This window comes from Typopeltis vanoorti, chromosome 13, assembly GCF_054136105.1.
Source record: "Typopeltis vanoorti isolate ZY-2024b chromosome 13, IOZ_Tvanoo_1.0, whole genome shotgun sequence".
NCBI lineage: Eukaryota > Metazoa > Arthropoda > Arachnida > Uropygi > Thelyphonidae > Typopeltis > Typopeltis vanoorti.
In genome coordinates, this window is record NC_143561.1 from 86259119 (window position 1) to 86279571 (window position 20453).

General features: G+C 33.2%; 2 protein-coding genes across 2 annotated transcripts in view; one reads left to right on the plus strand and one right to left on the minus strand.

Moving 5' to 3' along the window:
* CCT3 (chaperonin containing TCP1 subunit 3) overlaps nucleotides 1-7619 on the minus strand; it is a 226398-nt gene extending 218779 nt beyond the window's left edge. The window contains exons 1-2 of the mRNA XM_090402340.1: nucleotides 7497-7619; nucleotides 7350-7411 (exon numbers count right to left, since the gene is read on the minus strand). Coding sequence (XP_090258466.1) covers nucleotides 7350-7411; nucleotides 7497-7533 — 99 coding nt within the window. The 5' untranslated portion in view covers nucleotides 7534-7619. The remainder of the gene's footprint in view (nucleotides 1-7349; nucleotides 7412-7496) is intronic.
* Nucleotides 1-20453, plus strand: part of Mctp (multiple C2 domain and transmembrane region protein) — a 642744-nt gene that overhangs the window by 37061 nt on the left and 585230 nt on the right. The gene's annotated exons all lie outside the window — the stretch shown is intronic.

A 20453-nucleotide genomic window follows, 5' to 3' on the forward strand; every position in this document is an offset into this window, starting at 1 on the left:
AAAAAGAGAAAAAAAATCCATAGCCCACTCACGTTACAAATGTACTATAGGTTTACTAATAACCAGTAGCAGCCCGTAAAGTTTAAAGTGGGGGTGCTGCCTAAAGAAAATAATTTAAAAAAATTATTTTTTTCCTAATCAGTAACCAATTTATTAATAAATAAATCTGTGGATTTATTTATTAATAAATTGGTTACTATTCAGGAAAAAAAGAATTTTTTTTAAAATTATTTTGTATAGGCAGCACCCCCACTTTAAACTTCACGGGCCGCCACTGCTAATAACCTTTTTTGGGTGACATACACACACACACAAAATCTAGACTACTGTGTACAGATCTGGTACCAATTAAGATTGTACTAAGAGATATGATTGAAATATGTGAGTAAAGGAAGACTGAAAGAGGTTTGAGAAATTGATAAATATGATTGAGGCTTATAGCTGGTGAAAGGAGCATATCAAATAAGTTGTAGGAAAGCTGCTGCATGTGGGAATTTTTTTTCCCCTACTTGGTTAGACTATAATAAATTTAGTTTAATCCTTTATCCAAGTGTAAGCAAACAAAGTTTGTGCTTAAAGTATCTCAGGACTGAGGCAACTCATGGTAAAGGTGAACTAAGCTCTCGTCACTTGTCTCAGTATCTCCCATAATGCAAAGCACATCTCCTTACGGATATGTATAATACTATGCATTAAGGAAAGGACCACTACCCAGAGCAGTTTCAACTTTTATTGAAGTCTCGTCAGTGGGAACGAGACCCAGAGGTGGTGATACTAAGGTGGAAGTAATGGATAAGTCATATTTACCTATACGAATTGCCAAAAGGTGTCTCACCTTATTGTTAAATTACTCTGGAATAGAGAAAGATGTTGGAAGTTTTTTCCCACTTGGTTAGACTATAATAAATTTAGTTTAATCCTTTATCCAAGTGTAAGCAAACAAAGTTTGTGCTTAAAGTATCTTTAAGATACTTTAAGCACATACTAAAATACTGAGACGATGAGAGCTTAGTTCACCTTTACCACGAGTTGCCTCAGTCCTGAAGATACTTTAGGTGCAAACTTTGTTTGCTTAGACTTGGATAAAGAATTAAACTAAATTTATTATAGTCTAACCAAGTCCCAGTAGGTCTAGGTCTCAAAGTGTTAAACAAAATGAATTATTTTGTTACTTTGCACAGAATAGCTGATACACAATAGGTTCAACTTATGAAATAAGACTAGAGCTGAAAAGGAAGTTATACATATTATTCTTAAAATAATCAGGAGTGATATATAGTTTCTGATACTATTTACTCAAGAAACAGTACGTAGTACCCAGTACATAACATACACCATTATTATTATATATAGCTTCCAAGGAGTCCCGGTACCATTTCCCTCATTAACCCTACTGAACACCTATTAAAACACAACACTCAAAGTTGTATGTTCCTCCAAGTCCTTTTTTTTTTAATAGGATGTAAAAATAACATTTCCTGGAAGAAAACCCTGCACATATCATATGAAACCAGGTATCTTGACTTCACTTCTATACCTTCTAATCTTTAGTAGTTTGTGGGATGGACTGGACAGATGATCTTCATTACTAAGTTTGGAAGCCTTAAGTCCTGAAAAAGCATGCTTGGATTCAAGGGGGGGGGGGTTCTCAAATTTTGTTAACTCTCAGTCCGTCCAAGGAAATATTCTTTCATAAGCTGGTTTGACATTTGAAATAATGTCAAGCATAGTTGTAGAAGTTTTTTTTTTTCACTTGGTCTGAAAGTAAATTGTACTTGTCAAGAAATTATATTCTTGGTTAATCCTTTATCCAAGTATAAGCAGTCTGCATATTAAGTATCTTCATGACTATGCTAATTGTATATAGAGGCTGATGACTTCACATTAATTGCTATCCCATAATGCAAAGCACACTTTCTTTCGTAAGTGCATAATGCTATACACTAAATGAATTTTAAAACCTCATCCTGTTAATGCTATCCATTAAGCCTTGATATCCTCCATGGTCTATCTCCCACTGATAAAGATCTCAACAAAGGTTGAAATTAATGTGGGAAGTGACCCTCCCTTAATGCATAGTATTATGCACTTCTGAAAGGATGCATATTTTGCATAATGGGACACTAAGATAGCTGATGTGAAGTCATCAGCCTATATATAGAAGTAACCTAATCATGAAGATACTTAACAGACTTTATTTGCTTATGCTTGGATAAAGGATTAAACAATATAATTCCTTGAAGAAAAAAAAAAGAAAAGAAATATATGACATCTGTATTAATTTAATTTTATCTTCCTGGGTCTGGCTCCCAATGGGCCTCAATAAAGGTTGAAACTGGTCAGGGTAGTGACCCTCCTTTAATGCATGGCATCATATGCTTTTCCAAAAGGAAGTTGCCTTAGTATCCCACGATCTACATCATGGGATATTAAGGCAACTGATGCAGTCATCAGCCTTTTTTTTTATAATAGTAGCCTAGTTGTGAAGATATTTCATGCATAGATTGAAACACTTGGATAAAGGATTTAAACAAGAATATAATTTCTTAGCAATAAAATACTGAGTATAATCTAAAACCAAGTGTCTAGTGAAAAGAAAATAGGACTTGAATATTCCCAAGAAAAGTCGACCAGAGTGCATAGGTTTATCTGAGAGATCTACTATTTAGACAATCAGATTATTATATAATATACATATAACATTCAGCAAATCAGTTACATTTAAGATTGCATATAGCAATTTCTTTAACAATTACTGAAAACAACAATATGATGTCTTAAAAAATAATTTTTACACAGCTGTCATCAATGGCTTGAATCAAGTATAATATAATGTCAATAAAGAATATATATATCAATAGAGGGGAAAAATGGAATAAATATATTGGATGAATAACTGATCTATAAGAGGTAAGATATTAGAAATCTTTACTAATTACGATGAATTAAAAGAGAAGGAAGACCAAAAAGATGGGAGAAGGAAGTAATCAGAGAAAACCATAATTATTTGGATATAACCAGTACATCAATATGCAGAAGAAATAGTGACTCATCTGAAAGAATAAAATATTGATGGAGCTGCTATTTAAATTATAACCATCTTTTCATGCTGGTTATAAGTTAAGCTTATTCAGCTTGAGTATCAGTAAAGTCACTAACACTGTAACTGATACAGTGGGCTGGTATTCTCTCTCTCTCTATATATATATTTTTTTCTTTTTTTTAAAAACAGCTCATTCATTCCATCACTGGAAATTAGAATTGCCCCAAATGAATCACACAATTTCCACTACTAAAACCAACTTCACAACACATAACTATGTTTTGTGTTGTGGATTATTTATAGAAAATATTAAATATTTACTTTTCAGTGCACGATGACTTTCCTATTTATTTTCAGAGAAGCCAGTAGTAATTTAGTATGTTAATTTGATCTCTAGATAAAGGAAAAAATCTGTGCTTGTGTGTTTGCAGGTATGCATATGTACATACACCCTTCACTAGAACAGAAAAACGAACGATATAATGTATGGAAAATGTGAATTATATAGTTAAAAGAAAAGAAAATGGTTCAATCTCACCATATGTAAAGGCATTAAATGGAAAAACAGGGACAACAACAACAACAGCAAAGAAAGAAAGACAGCATAATTCACAACATCTTGTAGACTTTTTTCTTTCTAAAGCAAAGAATGTCTATAATCAAACAAAACCATTTTCTGAGTATATTCTTCTGAAAATATTATTTTTCCAACAAGATTTAGCCATATGCAATTCTTTCAAAAAAAAGTCCAGAAACTTATGAAGAATAATATCATTAAATGCTTAGTGGCTCAGAAGAATGGACTGTACAACCAAAGATAAGCAATGTGTAACAACACACATGGTTCACAATAAAGAAAAAAAACTATAATTAAAAAAAAAAAAAAAGAACTTTTGTCACGTTATGACATTTATTTCACAAGTCAAAAGAAAAAGGCAACATTTCTACTAAACAGTAAAATTAAATTATCAATCCTTGGGAAGCATTATATATGCTTCCAGATGGTGGTGAAAAAAATAAAAATTTCCCCAGAAATAGCATAATAATCTGCATTAAAACTAAAACCATTAGCAGCATTAACTGAGATTTTGTAATTACATTTGTTTGTTGCCAAGAGCAAAATTTGTCTGAGACATCTTATAAAAGCAAACATTATTAAAAAAATGTAAATTAGTGTAACTGATGTACTTCAGTGATATATGTTAGCAATCAACTGCAATAACTGTTTATATCATTTGTGGTAATTATTAATACAGTGTGGCAAAAGCATGGTTGGTAAATGAAGTTTCACGGGAAGACAATTCGTATAAGTCCTTCTAGCTGTTTTCTTGGTAAAGAAATCATTTCTGAAATTAGTCTTTGAGAACTGAGAATCTATGCATTTCCACAAGTATTCAAATCACAAAATTATATAACGCTATTTAACCGATTCCTGGATTACTTAACCTGTCACCTATCACTGATACTAAATTTGGACATGTTAACAACCTTTTGTGGATGTGATCAATGCTGTTTTTTTTTTATCTGCAGTCTTGTTTGTCATTATGTTATATCGGTTCCCAATTTTTCTGGACCACGTCTTGCTTTTTCTTTTACCTTCAAGCATGTAATATATTATCTGAGCAGTTAGTGTGTGTGTGTAATAAAATTAGTTTAATCCTTTATCCAAGTGTGAGCAAACAAACTTCAGGACTGGGGTAAGGTGCTGTACCACCTTACCCCAGTCCTGAAGATACTTTCAGGCACAAACTTTGTTTGCTCACACTTGGATAAAGGATTAAACTAATTTAAAAAAAAAAAAAGTGTGTGTGTGTGTGTGTGTGTGTGTGTGTGTGTGTATGTATAGATATATATATATAAAAATTTATTTAGGAGCATAATGTTGAAACACTGAAACATAACTAGGTCATTAAATTTAAATTGTTAGGTTGTACAATGTGAAAATCTTAAAATGAGGCCACAATTATATATTGAGTTTATTGCGTTTTCATTAATCAATTCACAAATCATTGCACTGCAGTTCTCTTAAGTACTGCATAAAGTGCTAATTACTAATTATTGTGTACATCAGTCCATTGGTTCTCATGTAAGGAGGGGAAGAAATAGCAAATCTGGCACTAGATGCTACAATGATGAAACAGATTGAATATTTTGCCCTTTTCACTTTCATTTGTTAATTAAAAACTCCATGTTTTATGGTACTGGTGCTCAGTTTAAAAACATTTACATTTTGGCATTTTTCTTGGAATTACAAGTTAAAATGGCAGACTCAAAATGCATTTAAGCCAACCAAAGTCTTACATAGTTATTTCTGATGGTATAAGGTAAAGTTAGTACAAATGCACTTAAAAATGTCATCACAAGATATGAAAAGTGAATTTCTCAAATGGAACATTATAAAGTGAACAACTATCATAACAATTTCATTATTTTTTTAAAGCATTACATTTTCCCTTTGATATTTATTTACCATAATAAGAGCATCAGAAAAAAATGACATTTGGATATCTTGCAAATTTTATTTGATGCCAGAATATCTTTCTAAAACCAGGCACAAATCCTGAAAAATCAGTGTATATATTGTGGGAGAGGGAATTGCAAAAGTAGGTATACAGTTGTGAATCTTATATTATTTTACATTCCTTATTTTGTGATTTTTTTTAAAATGATTTTTCCAGATAATTACGGCTGGTAATTTAACCAATGACCAACAAAAATGGATAATAAAATAATACTGGAAGACAGAGAATGCTGAAAAGTTTTGACAAAAATGGGGTGAAAAATTTGATACATCCCCGACCAAATAGGCTAACAATTTACAGACAATGCGATAAATTTGATCAGACCGGGTCCATCTGTAATGTGCCAAAGAGTGGTCGACCTGCCAGTGTTACTACCCCTGAAAAATGAAATGTTAGTTGCTCTTGCATTTACTCAAATGCCCCCCCCCCTTTCCCCCAAAAAAGGCTTCTAGTGAGTTAGGCATTACCTGAAGATCTTTGGGTGGTCAGATGCAATGTTTAGGTATGAAAATGTATCAGCCAAGATTAATGCATGGATTATTAGAGGATGATTCTTGTAATCATGAGCATGTTTTTATTTTCCATTGTGACTTAATAAAAATGTATTAATCTTTGCTTTGTAATCATCAGCATGTTTTTTTTTTTCATTAATAAAAACTGTATACCTACTTTTGCACTCTGTGTGTATGTTATATATGGCACCATACTGGTATGATGTATAAAAAGTTATCAGCGTTGGGTGCAGTACAAGCATTTATCATGGAGAAGTTTTTCACATGAAAAAACTGATTAGAATTATAGGTGAAACAACTATGGCCATGAAAAGACAGCATGTACTGGGTATGTTCTGGAGCCAGCTTGCAAATTTTTTTTGAGAGAAATAATTTACAGGAGGAGGAGGAAAATATTTCCATGTTATTATTAATACCCAGCATGGAGTCCCACTGAAATATGAAACCTGGTTAAAAAATCCTTAAGTCCTTCTTCACTCTCTAGAGGGGTCCACCTGCTGATTGTATCTCTGACATGGAGGCATAGAGAGCAAGAGATATAAGTTATCTTTTGCTCTCTATAATAAGAAAGGGAATGTCATTTCAAAATGATAATATAATAAAATTTGTGGCATGTATTTATTGTTGCTCCAAGTAATACTCCAGAAAATTATGCACATAGAAAAACCTTCGCCATTACTGGCTTTGTTCATTTCCGTTGTTTGTCTAATAAGCACAAGGTGACAGGTTGGACAAAAACTGGATGAATCCCCCCCCATTTCATCCTTTAAAGAACGCCAAACTCTAATGCACATTCTGAAAAACCCTAAGCAATCCTGTGATAGTTACTCGTAAAAAGGAAATATCGCTCTCATCCGCACTAACCACACCCACAGTTATGACTGCAGAAACACTAGCTGGATTGTAAAATTTTAAGAGAAAAATGTTCCACTCTACACTATTCTGGAAACTGAGGATGCTTGTTAATTATCTCGTTTCTCTTAAGAATAATTTTTTAAAAAAAAGCTGATATTTAGCAAAAAATACCTCACACGATGGAAAAAATTCCATCTCCTTTCATCCTTTTTTTTTTTTTTTTGAGAATTGCTTACTGAAATCCGACATAAAAACGCGTCAAAAATCGCACTATCAGAGCAAAGCTGTTTAAGATAACGTACATTACAAGTGATATTTCAAAGCATTTATCATCTCATTCTAATACTAGCATGCTAGAGTAAGAAATTAAACAAACAAAAAACATACTTCTAGATCTTTCGCTATATAAAGTCTTACCTTCGCTGCCTGAACATTTTCAATCTGTACTTTACGTCCACTTTCTCGCTTTGTATTTTGACCTACAATGAAAATTTTCGATCACTTAAAAACAACACAATATTTCGCAAAACAAGGTAATAGAGAATTATTTTTAATGAAACTTACTGAGTACTAAAATAGGAGGGGTTCCAAAACCAATCATCTTTTTTTTAAAAGGTAAATTTTAAAACAGATAAATGCTTCAGTTGATTAACCCTAACCGACGCCCGACTATTGCAGTAACACGAGGAGTACAGTGGAGTGCTGCGCCACCTACTAAAACTAAAAGAACATTACAGCATTATCTCAACCAGACTAATCATAATGACAGTTTTCAAGTCGGACGATGTTTCCTCTGAATTCATTATTTTCCTCACTTCTTTTCTCAAATAATAGGCAATACAACCAAAGTAAACTTTACTTCTCTTTCCTAAACTATATCGTCTACAACGACACATCTCATTCTGATTTCAAACATCAATTCCAAGTATATATAATATGGGTGTCCTCTCTGAATGAGTCTTCGGACTCCTTGGAGGTGTCAATAATAATAATAATAATAATAATAATAATTTATTTTTCCCTACAAATTTTAAAATTTTACAAAAAAAAAGAAAAGTGTTAAATATACTTTAAAAAATAGGAATTCGATAATAAGAGACATATTACTAAAAGAATCTCTTACATGTTTTTCAAGCTGATTTCCCTGAGGACGTTGTTAACCTGTTTAAATTTGCTGTCAACATAGAATACATGGAAGAATCAACTGTGCTAACAAATAGAGGGAACAATCATGGGCAGTCATGTCTCAACGGCTTTGGCTGATTACCTTAAGGAACACCAGGAAAACCAACTTTTTGGTGTATGATCCATCTTACAGTACATTCCTTTCTCCATATCCAAGATTTTATCGGAATATTTTCCCACCTTCTTCAGTAGTATCACTGCTGTTAGCTTTCCTGTGACAATCTGAAACTGTTGTTGTTATATTACAAATTCTTTGATATCATACACTTTTTCTTCTACTTTGCAACTCCTAATATTGCCATTTCAATAATCGATACACTGTTGTTTAGACGACAGTTATCTATATGATGTGCTCTGAATTTTTGTGTCTGAATTTTGATGTTCCACAGTATTTTGCATTTTCATTTTGAATAAATTTTCTTACTGTATGTTCCCAAATAAGTTTCACACTTGGGAAACCATTCCTATATAATGTCTGGTGTATAGTTTTTTTTTTTTACTTAAAAGTACCTTTGTTTATAGTCAGTTCAAGATTTTATATTGAAAGGAAAAGGTGCCAAGGATTGGTTATTTAGAAGAGCTGCCAAAGTAACTAAAACCACTGATCAATGTGTTATGTTTGTTAATTGCGTTCGTTCTTCTGGCCGAATTGCTTGTTTAGTTTGGAGGAAACCCGAACTTCAGAGTGGGAAAAAACCTTTCACCTCTCTATGACATTAACTAACTCTAGTATGGTGGAGGCGAATGAAATTCAGGTATTCAAAATATTCAGTTTTGTTTTAATAGTCAAGTTAAGTTTTACAATAAAGTAAATTTAGCAATTAATAGGTGATTAAGGAAATGGCATTTACTCGTATAGCATTAGGACTTCTGAAGAAATTCCATAATAAGTTACTTTCTAATCGCTGACTAGAGCAACTTTTTCGAAGTTTTTTTTCTTTTTCGGCTAGTTTCCGATTTAGTTGATCTTCGACACAGGCAAGTATGACTTTTACTTCAGAAATTAGGGTTTTTAACTCCAAAAATAGATCGTAGAATGCACACTACTTCAGACATAATATAACCTCTTAGGGTTTAGAGCCAAGAAATTGCAGCATTTTTCTGTCGTAGTCTTTCTTGGAGCTTTGGTTTATTGACAGCTTCAAGCTTACTATCTGAGACAGCTGAAGAGTGAGACCGGCAGCCACAGATCTTTTATTCGCAAAGGAAATAGGCAGAATTCTGTTAGCTCCAACAGAGTAGAGCTACACATAACTCTGCCTACTCCTACAGTTAATCCTATCTGCACTGTTTGCTATCGCTGTAAAAATGGTGTTATTCTGGGTAGTTTACCTGTCTTGTACGATAAAAACCTTTCTTCCTCCTTGTGAGATCAACTAACTCACCTCCAGCTGAAAAGCCCCGATAAAATTTCTTTGCTCCCTACACGTGATTTGAATCCAGGTCTTTCCAGCCAAAAGGCTTCGTAAATAACGAGTAAGCTAAGGTAGCTCTTGTATCTTCAAATTTTTCATCTGTCACTTTCGTCTGAATGCGACATAAGAATGCATTCTAACACTGTATTGTATTTCTAATCTTACCCAATATTATTGGGCGAGTATAATGCTAGTTCTCTGGTTGATATTATTATTATTATTATTATTATTATTATTATTATTATTATTATTATTATTATTATTATTATAAACCTTCATAGAGTTAAATTTTATGCGTTGCATTGAGAGAGTACAACCTATGTTTCTTTTTAGAGAGAAGCTGTACTTATCTGCAAAAAAAAAAATCGATTAACATGGTAGTTAGCTAAAATACTAGAAAAAAATTCTTTCTTTTGATAATTCAGGTATTGATATTTTGATATGACAGGTATTGTGTAAATAATGGTTAGTGTGTCAATGTCGGGTCTCCCGCGATGAGTCATTTGACTCCATGGAGACACCGTTAAAATAATAATAATAATAATAATAATTTAGTATCACGGCACTATTAGAAAGCTACATTGACACCCAGTGGTCTCAACAGCTATAATAAGAGATAATTTTTTTTTATTAACGTCACCACTATTATTGTATAAAATAATTCATATATTTACTTATATATTTAATTAAAACGGTGGCTATGTTGTGTCATGGCAACTTCACTATGCTAAATCGGCAGACTAAAGGGTATTATAGGTTCGATTCTGGTCGAGACTAAAGAAACTTTATGAAGCCTTTTTTTAAAGTTAGATCCCGATTTCGTTGCTCTTTGGCGTAAGCAAGGAAGGTTCTTTCAAAGACACCAGCGTTTTTAATCCCACGACTATGAAAATTCGAATAGAGAAACCAAAAATTTTTCCATAGAATAATACCAATTAGAATTACGAACATTAAGTAAAAAGCTTTTTTCTAACATCCTCTCATCACTCTTAAGCCATTCACTTTCCTTAAGCTGATACACATACATAAGCACTTGCTGGTCAACATCTGTAACTGTCTGGCTTTTTAACATACCGAACTAACTTCTCTCCATGTACTTTAATTTTGTCTGTCTTTGTGCTTGAAATAATTATCCGCATAGTTCATTCCATAGCTGGTCTATGGAATGAACCATATGAGAACAGGTTGAAAATTTGTGGGTTGCAGAAATTAGTTGATAAGCGGAAAAGGGGATATATGATTGAGACATTCAAATTGCTAAAGGGTTTCTATAGGATTAATTCTGAGGATATTTTTGAGATTAGGACTGGTGGTAGGAAAACTAGGGGACACCTATGGAAGCTGGATAAGAGTGTGGTTAGCAGGGGTGTTAGAGCTGGGTTCTTTACTTTTAGAGTGGTAAATGAGTGGAACAAGCTGCCAGAGTCTGTTGGGGGTGCTATGACGGTGAATGAGTTCAAGGCAAGGTATGATAGATACTGTGAGAATGTCGTATAGTTGTGTGGACATAGTGTTTAGGGCCTCCCTCGATGAGTCTAAGGACTCCCTGGAGTCGCCCGTAATAATAATAATAGTTTCTCCAGCGGTCCTAAACACCTCAACAGATTCCTTCTTTTTTCTTTTTTTTTCTTTTTTTTTAGCTACTTGCTCACTTATGGCATTCATGCAGTATACTTGTATATAATGCCGAAACAGTGCTTCCTACTACCTATGGGGAACGACAACTGGGTTAAAAGATTTTATTTCTATTTTAATCAACAATTAATTTAACAAAACAGATTTGCACTTAAACAATTTTTATATGTAGGACCGCAAAGCTGTTCTGCTGACTAACAGAACATTTTAAAAGGCCTTGATTCACTGATGACTAGAACTACTATCAGTGATCGCTGAAAAGTGGAGCCTGGCTGACTATCGATGTTCAAAAAGTAAGTTAGGACTAATGGAGTTCCACCTACTCCCTTTGGGAATAAAATGCATTAGAGGATTTATTTATTTATTATAAACTAATTAATTAGAGCTCTCTGAACGTGCTTTGCTTCTGGGGTAATGAGTTGTTTATCTGTTTGGCCTTATGGTTAAGGGAGTGTCACCTTTACATAACAGAAAGTCAGTATTTTACTGTTTATTATTTTATACAGTATGTTATACATTATGCATTTCTTTTCTGACGGGAATGTTCTAAAATAACATCATATCATTTATAGATGAAAACGTATAGCTGAACGTATATAATAAATACCAATAACCAAATATACGCAGGTTTCTTTTAAATTTGATGGCGATTGGATCTATTGCAGTATTAATTCCTCTATTTTTAGACTTATTTATCAATTATTCCTTCTGATTTAATTATCATGAAATCGTGTAGATGAAATGAACGTGGAATTTTGCTGTTTCGACTAATAATATATATTACATTAAAACATTTAACACGACGATTACAATGTTGTAGCTTATTTATTTAACAAAACATGTACATGCTTCATTGCCTTTCCCCTAATGATGTTCTAAAAATAGTTGAGAAACAAATAGTTTTTTTTTTTTTTTTTTGTTAATAAATGAAAGAGCGCTATATTCCGATGTCATTGTTATTTCGGCTTTCTCGTGATTATTCGACCGTATCAAGAAGTTTTATCTAACTGCGATAAATGACACTAGATGGCACCATCTTCTGACACTGTTCATAAAACTATATATTATGAACTGAGAAATACAATTTTATTTTTTACTTTTGAATGATTTTTCCTGAGAATTATTTTTAGCCATGCGTCTGCTTATTTTCGCAGCTTTAGCATTTTTATTTCCATACCATATTTGCCACAGCAGTTATTTGATATTGTTAAAGACTTCTATATAGACTTGTACTGGATTTATTTAGGAGTGCAATGTAATCTGCATAAAGAGCTGAGATTAATATATCTGAATATTGATTTTGATATCAGGTTTAATGATATCATAAAACCTGATATTTTCTTCATAATCCGATCCATACAGATGATGAACAATAGTGAAGATAGGATGAATTCCTGTCCTACACCAAATGTCAGAGCAAACCATCATCTATGACATCTTTCATTTCTAGCCTACTGAGTCAAATCATTATCTGATATTTTTGAGGCAATTCTGTGAACCACTTCTTGAGTTTTGTGAGATCTTCCAGTGGGTGAAATCTTGCAAAATTTCAGTTGAGGTTCTACATTTTTTTCATTTTTGTAATTAATTAAATAAGATGTTACCAGGTATAATGAAGAAAACAAAAGTAATACATATTATTATTATTATCTGACAACTCCAAAGAGTCCAAGGACTCATCGCGGTAAGGTAATGAACTCCGGACAACCCACCATCTCCACTATGTATACTACATTTACACACACAACGTCACCATTCATCATCTACGCATACCGCCATCTACCGCCCATTAATGGCATTTTTTTGCGTGTAGAAATTGCATGTGCATTCTCTACGATTTGCCTGTATGTGATATGAAAACGAGATTTACCGGAAAGCAGGGGGGGGACCTACTACCTCCGTGTGAGATTGATAATTTCACTCTCAGCTGAAACGCCCATATAAAGTACTCTCTCTCGTGCTGAAGAAAATCAGACTCAGGTTTTTTCTAGCAGAAATGCGAAATGTCCCATTGTTCCGTTTTTTTTTTTTTTTAATTGAGAATTTCGTAAATGAAAATCGGTGCATCATAATAAACATATTTATTGCATTTATTTAATTACAGATTATGTAATATGTGTATTAGGATAATTAGGAGTTCTCAGATCACATTTTTAATTGAAGAAAAATAGTCGAGAAATTAGGAGAAAATAACAAGAATCTGTATTTAACTTTTTATAGAACTGGAACATGATAAGGTTACAAGAGCCAAGCTGAGCAAAATACTATTTCTATGGTGTAATTGAACATTATATAATGAAATATATAGCCTAAATAGTATAGCAGTTTTGGCAGTTCGCGTGCATACTTTTCCATGAAAATTTTCTATCACATGCAGTTTTCTCTCATTTCATTAAAAACAGACTAAAAGTATTCTCCCCTTATCTTTGATAATGCTCAACTTAAAGTCAAGGCCTGTTTTAAGCCGCAAGGCCTATGGGCCTTGCGGCTTATACATGGTTGGAAAGGTGTTGGTTATCATTTCCTTTGTACAATTAAACGATTTTGCATAATTCTGAATTTTATAGGAATGCAGATCGAAAGGCAGTTATTTTTAAATTCGATAATTTCTTTTTTCTGCATTAAATATCCTTAGTTTTCCACAGCGCACAACGCCTGTGTAACGCGATTGCAAGGAACTTACATTTGCTCTTCGTTTGAATAACAGGGTTCGACTCTGTTTACCATGCGAGGAACATTTAGACAGTCTTTTCAACAGTAGGTCATTTAACCTGTGATACATAAAGGGCGTTCCTCTCGGAAACCTGGATTTTTTAACACAGAAAACAGTCAAGAAAACATACAAGTCAATGATTACAATGTAAGGGCAGCAGAGCCTAAGTTGCTTTATTCATAATTTCGACCAGGTCAATCCATATAGTATAAATAAAATATAGAAAATCAATTTTGACAGAAAGAAGATGTCTTTAAATGAGTATATCGGTTAGAAGCATCTGCTCTAATCTATAATGGACATCTAGATTTTTTTTAAGTATTTCCTGTTAACTTCATTGTACTTTTTTATTTCTATTAATTTACAACCCAGGAAAGGTTGTACACACAATACTATCAGTTAGATAGTCCAGAAAATGAGTTCAGATATTAACTTCTTCTCAAGCCAATTCAAGCTTTTAATAAGTAAGATGATGGTCTGACACTATGAGAAGAAAGGCATCCGCAATTGAAAGATTTTTCACCAACAACTATGGAATAGATTTGAACTCATAACATGTTTCCATTGAGTCAATGATGTCTCTGGCCGCAAACGTAGAAATAATGTCCACTCGACTAACCAGACTGCATATTTAGGATTCATCTATGATCGTTTAAAAAACCTAAAGAATAGTATTTGTTCACTTCTGGTACAATTTCTGCAGATGACCGAAGCTTCTTATGCAGAACTATTATAATAACATTAATTTTTATATAACATTAATTTTTAGAATATATAAATATAAAAAATAAAATAAAAATAAATCCGCTAAAGCCTTTTATTCTTCTGTAGGGAAGAGGTGAGAGACTGTTTTAGCCCTGACTAATTTTTAGAGACAGTGAGGGCAGTTAAATTTAAACCGGTAGCCAGTTAAAGAGATTGGGACGAAAAAAACCCGAGTTTCCTAGAGAGAGAGAGAGAGAGAGAGAGAGCAAACACTTGCCCACATCAGAGATCGACTAACTCTGAACTCGGGTATAAAACGAATTGAATAAATGCTACGCATTTTATAATACTGTAAGTCCACAAGCATTGAAATGAATCTGTAAAAATCAAACATTTCGCAGAACTCCGACTTTATTTATAAATCAATGATATAATTACATTGATATAGGATTGTTATAAATGATGGTCCAGTTTGCAAGACATTCCTTTAAAAGAATAATTAGTCCATAATTAACTACTGAAGTTTACCATTTGCACATTTTCAAAGAATCGTAGTGGAATGCAATGTTATAATATCATTATTAACCAAACAAAAAAGACGTCAAATAGATTTCACTTATTATGTTGCTCGCCAAACGATTTAACCAAGCAAAGAACTGATCTGTAACTGTATTTTTTTTCTTCTATTTTATTGCTTCCTGTTTCATGTCAAAACTAATGACTTCCTGTTATATTTCCTCCAGTTGACGTTACATAATTGCAAAAATGTTATCTCTAGCCAAATGCTATAAACTGTTCTCATTTTTTGAATAAAAAAAAAACGATAACAGTTGTCATGTATGTAGTAAACACTGTTATTATAATATTAAGTGTTCTTCTTCTTATCATTATTTATAAATGTTATTCGTCTGAGGAGGTGTATCACGAAGTATAGGAAATTGGTACAAATTCAAAACTAATAAATTAGTAATATTTTAACAGCTAAAAGTCTCCATTTAGTAACTATACTGACTATCCAATTAACATAACTGTAAGATATTTAAAGAGGGAACGCTATGTCTCTGTGAGGAAGATTTGATATGGTTTCTTTGCTCATAGGACAGCTATTATGTGTCCCATGAGAACAAAGTACCATCTCTGTAATGGATCTGTATTAAGTCCCAATAAGAGGTTTTATTAAATTGTAATTGGAAACAGGTAATATTATATGATAGTATAAAATAGCTGACTATTTTATATTATTTTATTATTATTTTGTTATTTTTTAAGATCATTTTCATCTGTTTTCATTTCCCTATCAAAAAATGGACGTTTAATGCCTTTATATTAGTAAGATAAAGTAATTTATTATAATAATAATTTGTTTAACCGAAAAATGACTAATGACCAACCGATTGCTAACTTAAATGTTTTATCATTTTGATTCTGGAGCTAAAAAAGTGCACTAAAACAAGTCAGTTCCCCCCCCCCCCTCTCTCTCTGTGTAGATTTTTGTATATGATATGATCAAAACTAGCTTTCTTTTTAACAAGAAAGTCAGTTCTTATTTTTACTTTTTTTTCGGGGGGGGGTTAAAACAAGGTCTCATACCAGGATCAAATGACCCATTGAATAAAAGTAGCTTCACTTATTTTCATTTGTATCACTTTTTCAAATTCTCTGATATCTTTGAGAAAAATTAGGACTGGAAATAAATGAACAAATATTTATTCCATTGTTGAGTTCATTGAACTTACAATGTAATTAATTTATAATTTAGAAAAGGATAATTTATATAAAAATTAGGAATAGAGTGAAGTGTTGTTCATTTGGATTCGCTCAATGTGTATTTTTTGCATTCTGAGAATTTATTGATCCCATAGTATTGCACCATTATATGAAGACATTTCTTCGATTTTGTGTGTGTGTGTGTGTGTGTGTGTGTCATGCTGAACTTCTACAGTATTTATAATCACCACCGTTATCCATTACGCCACTGCTGTAACGAGGCGCATTATTTTAGTTCCAGAATGCACCTTGGGGAATATTCTTGCAGATATGGATGCTATTTAGGTTTGTCTGCGTTGGTGTTGCCTCAGACACATTTGCTATAAGACAGAAACCGATAGATTAAGGACATACTACCGTTTACACTTTCATCATCATGTTATTTTTAAAACCTTTCGATATATCCAATATTCATCGGTAATTTTGGCGTTTGGCGATTGCTTTATTTTTCTGTGTTCATATATATATATATGATTTGTAAAAAAACTGTGGTCTTCGAAATAAACGAACAAAGAAATAATATTTTCACGATATATTGAAAATCTATATTGCATTTAGTACTGTGGATGGAGTAAAGTCAAATCCAGGAAACCTATTCTTGAGGCAAAACATAAATCACTTCATGCTGCCTATAAACAGGTGGCGTGGTCTCGCACCTGGCGTTGAAATCATCTATCTCCTAATGACTTTCCCAACAAACATCTATTCATTTCAAATGATCTATCATCGAAGATGTTGCAAATTTTTCTAGCCTTGCTTATATATATGTATATGTATATGTATATATATATATATATATATGTGTGTGTGTGTGTGTGTGTGTGTGTGTGTGTATATATATATATACACACACACACACACACACACAAATTGGGTCATCCCAAGTTCAACAATCAGAGTCAAAGACATCATACTGTGATGGAAGTGTAGGGAGTCAACTTTAAGTGCTACTTGCAGTGGAAGACCCACCACACTCACTGAATATCACCAAAGGGTGCTACAAAGGATAATATGTAAAAACCGCTAATTGTTGAATACGGAGTTCCGGGAATCGATTGAAACACGAATCTGCACAAAAACATTCAGGACAGGGGCTCACAACATGAGTTTCCATGATAGCACCACAATATGCAAATCCCATATTATCCGAACCAACATGCAGCGTCTTCTTCAGCGGTGTAAGCAGAGTATACAGTAGTATGTGGAAGCTTGGGAAACTGTGTTACGGAGTGAGGAATCACGCTACACCCTCTACCAAGTAGATGGACAGGCGTGGATGTGGAAGATGCCTGGTGAATGTCTCTTACCAATATACATAAACCCAGCTATAAAATTCGGAGATGGCAGTGCAATGGTATGGTCTTCATTTTCCTGGTTTGTTTTTGGACCTGTGTTTGTCATGTCATGAACATTGAACTCCGAGAAGTATCTGAACATTCTGGACAATGCAATGCTGCCTACTTTGTGGCGTTTCTATGGAACTGACCGTTGTCTCTTTCAGCAAGGCAATGCACCTTGTCATAAGGCTGCTGCTGCAGTTGAGTGGTTTGTGGACATTAAGTTCATCACCTTGACTGGCGTTCGCTAAGCTCTGATCTCAAACACACTGAGCATCTGTGGTATGAATTGGAGCATCGGGTGAGGTTAAGGGATGTCCTCCCCCGCAACAGCCCAGGACCTCATTACATGCTGACAGGAAGAATGGTCCAAAATTCCCATTGATCGCTATTTTACACTTGTGGAAAATATAGCCCGTAGAATTACTGCAATCATCACAGCGAAAGGAGGTTCTACATATTATTAAGGTGGGAACCATGGCCGTTTGTTCCTCACATTATAGTGTATTCTTTTCAAGCTGTGTGTATGTGTGTGTGTGGGGGGGGTCTATTGGCATTGAGGAAGGATATCAATAAAAAAATTTCGGAAAAGTTAGAAACTTTTTTTGAAATAATAATAACAATTAAATTTATGAAAGTTTATGTGGCGATGGCTGTTATTGTTTTTATTTATTTACTAACAGTTTGTTTAGAAAAGAAAATAATAATGTGTAGCGCCGTGGCTGGCATGTGTTGGGTTGGGTGGGTGGTGCCCTCTTTCTAGATGTTGTGTCCTAGGGGATGCTATTTGAACTCATGGAGCAAATTATTATTATTATTATTATTATTATTATTATTATTATTATTATTTATTGGTATCAATAATACCAATTGGGCGCCAGTTCTAATCTCTGCTTTAGGCGCTGATGTACCATTTTACGGTGCTGGAGAGAAAGAGGGAAATATTGGCTTAGATTTGATTTCCACAGATAGTATTTTCTCAGAAAATACTGATGGACGAACATAACTCCACAGGATAAAGCTGGTACAAATGAATCAAATGGGATTAATTCGAAGTTGTTTTTTTGTGTGTGGTTCTGAAGTTGTGCTGAGAATGAATAGTAATCGATTACTCGTTGAGTTTCACCTTATTTGGAAGTAGTGGAATTCGTAGTGCAATATTCATTGACTATTACTTCGAATTCGAATTATACCTCTGGAAGTATCTACAGAAAAGTCAACAGGTATAGAAAGTGCTAGTAATATATTTGAGGAGTATTTGACAAGAAAATGTGCTTATCGTATGATATTATAATAAAACAAAACTGAAAATTGATTTTTGATTTTGAAAACTAAAAATGATCCTAGAGAATAATAGAAAATGCATTTCATTAATATCTTTCTGGTTTCTGAGTGGAGTGAGACCGACTGGCGGTAGTATGGTGGGGAAGGAACTATCAAGATTGCGCTATGGGCAGGAGGTTGATAGGTTTTTGTTAAGAGCAGCACACAAAAATTTTTCTTTGCTTTCAAAAAAACCTTTCATAAAAGACAAAAAACAAAGCGAAAAAATATTTTCTTCAGTATAATCACACACATTCTTGTTCTCACATCAACTGAAAATTAAACTCTTTTATTTTCTTTTTCTGAATCTCCGTTTTCTGAACTCAAACCACCAAAGAATTTGTTTTCTCTGATGACGTTAATGTCCATCACTTCGAATGGCTTCCATTTTCGAATTCTACACACTAAGCTGGAAGCGATTTCTAAGTATCTGCCGCATACAAAGAAAATGCAAATAGTAAATCTTGCTCTACGATTAAAGTCCGTCTTTTTCATTTTATTAATACAGTGGTCTCTTTTTTTTGCAAATATTCTTCCACGTAGTTGCGTTCTTCACTAGACAATTCATACCATACTGTGAATCAAGATTTTTTTTTTTTTTTCAGAATGCCTTCTCTGCTTCAACTGCGAATCTTGCACAGTTTATCTTTCTATCCAATTTCTGTCCTTTTTTTTTTTACATGTCCGATTTGTTTTCATTTTTATGATTCATGCACTCCTTTTAAATTACCGAAATTGTTCTTGCTGCAGTGAAGATATTTGTCTCTCATTGTACACAAAATGTTTCTCTTTATCCAAACCCTGTTTCGCAAAGAGTAAACATGAAAGTTTTGTATAAAAATGCAGCATACCAAACTTGGCTAGCAACCAACAAAATAACTATTGCTCTGCATAAGTTGAAATTCTACAACTGAAGAAACAAAACAACAACAATAATAATATTTTTGACAATGACAAAGTTTATTATTCTCAACACACACATAATATTTACAAATATACAATCGAAGTATCACTGTCACATTTTCTGTTCACCACAAATAATAATAATGAAGATCAGATCTGACTCTCAGAGGACTAAGTAGATACCCTCCCTCGTATACAAATATTTTGTTGTCAAATACTAAGCGAATTTTAATAATTCAAAGTTATCAGCACATAACAGCAATTACTCACATAAACAACGGATCAGACACATTTTCTAGGTAAGGGAGGTTGTGTCACCCCTTAAATGCATAAAAGCTCAAAAATTATATTTCTGTTAATGCATTTCATTTCTTAGATTTGCACGCATCCAAACAACGAATTAGAAGAAAACCCTAAAACAACCAAAAAGTTTTTTTTTTAAGGTCTACAAATTATCATCACGAATAACTAATTGTGATAGAATGAGATTTTTCGTTTATGAATGACTCAGTAGGCTAGAATCACACCCTTGGATAAT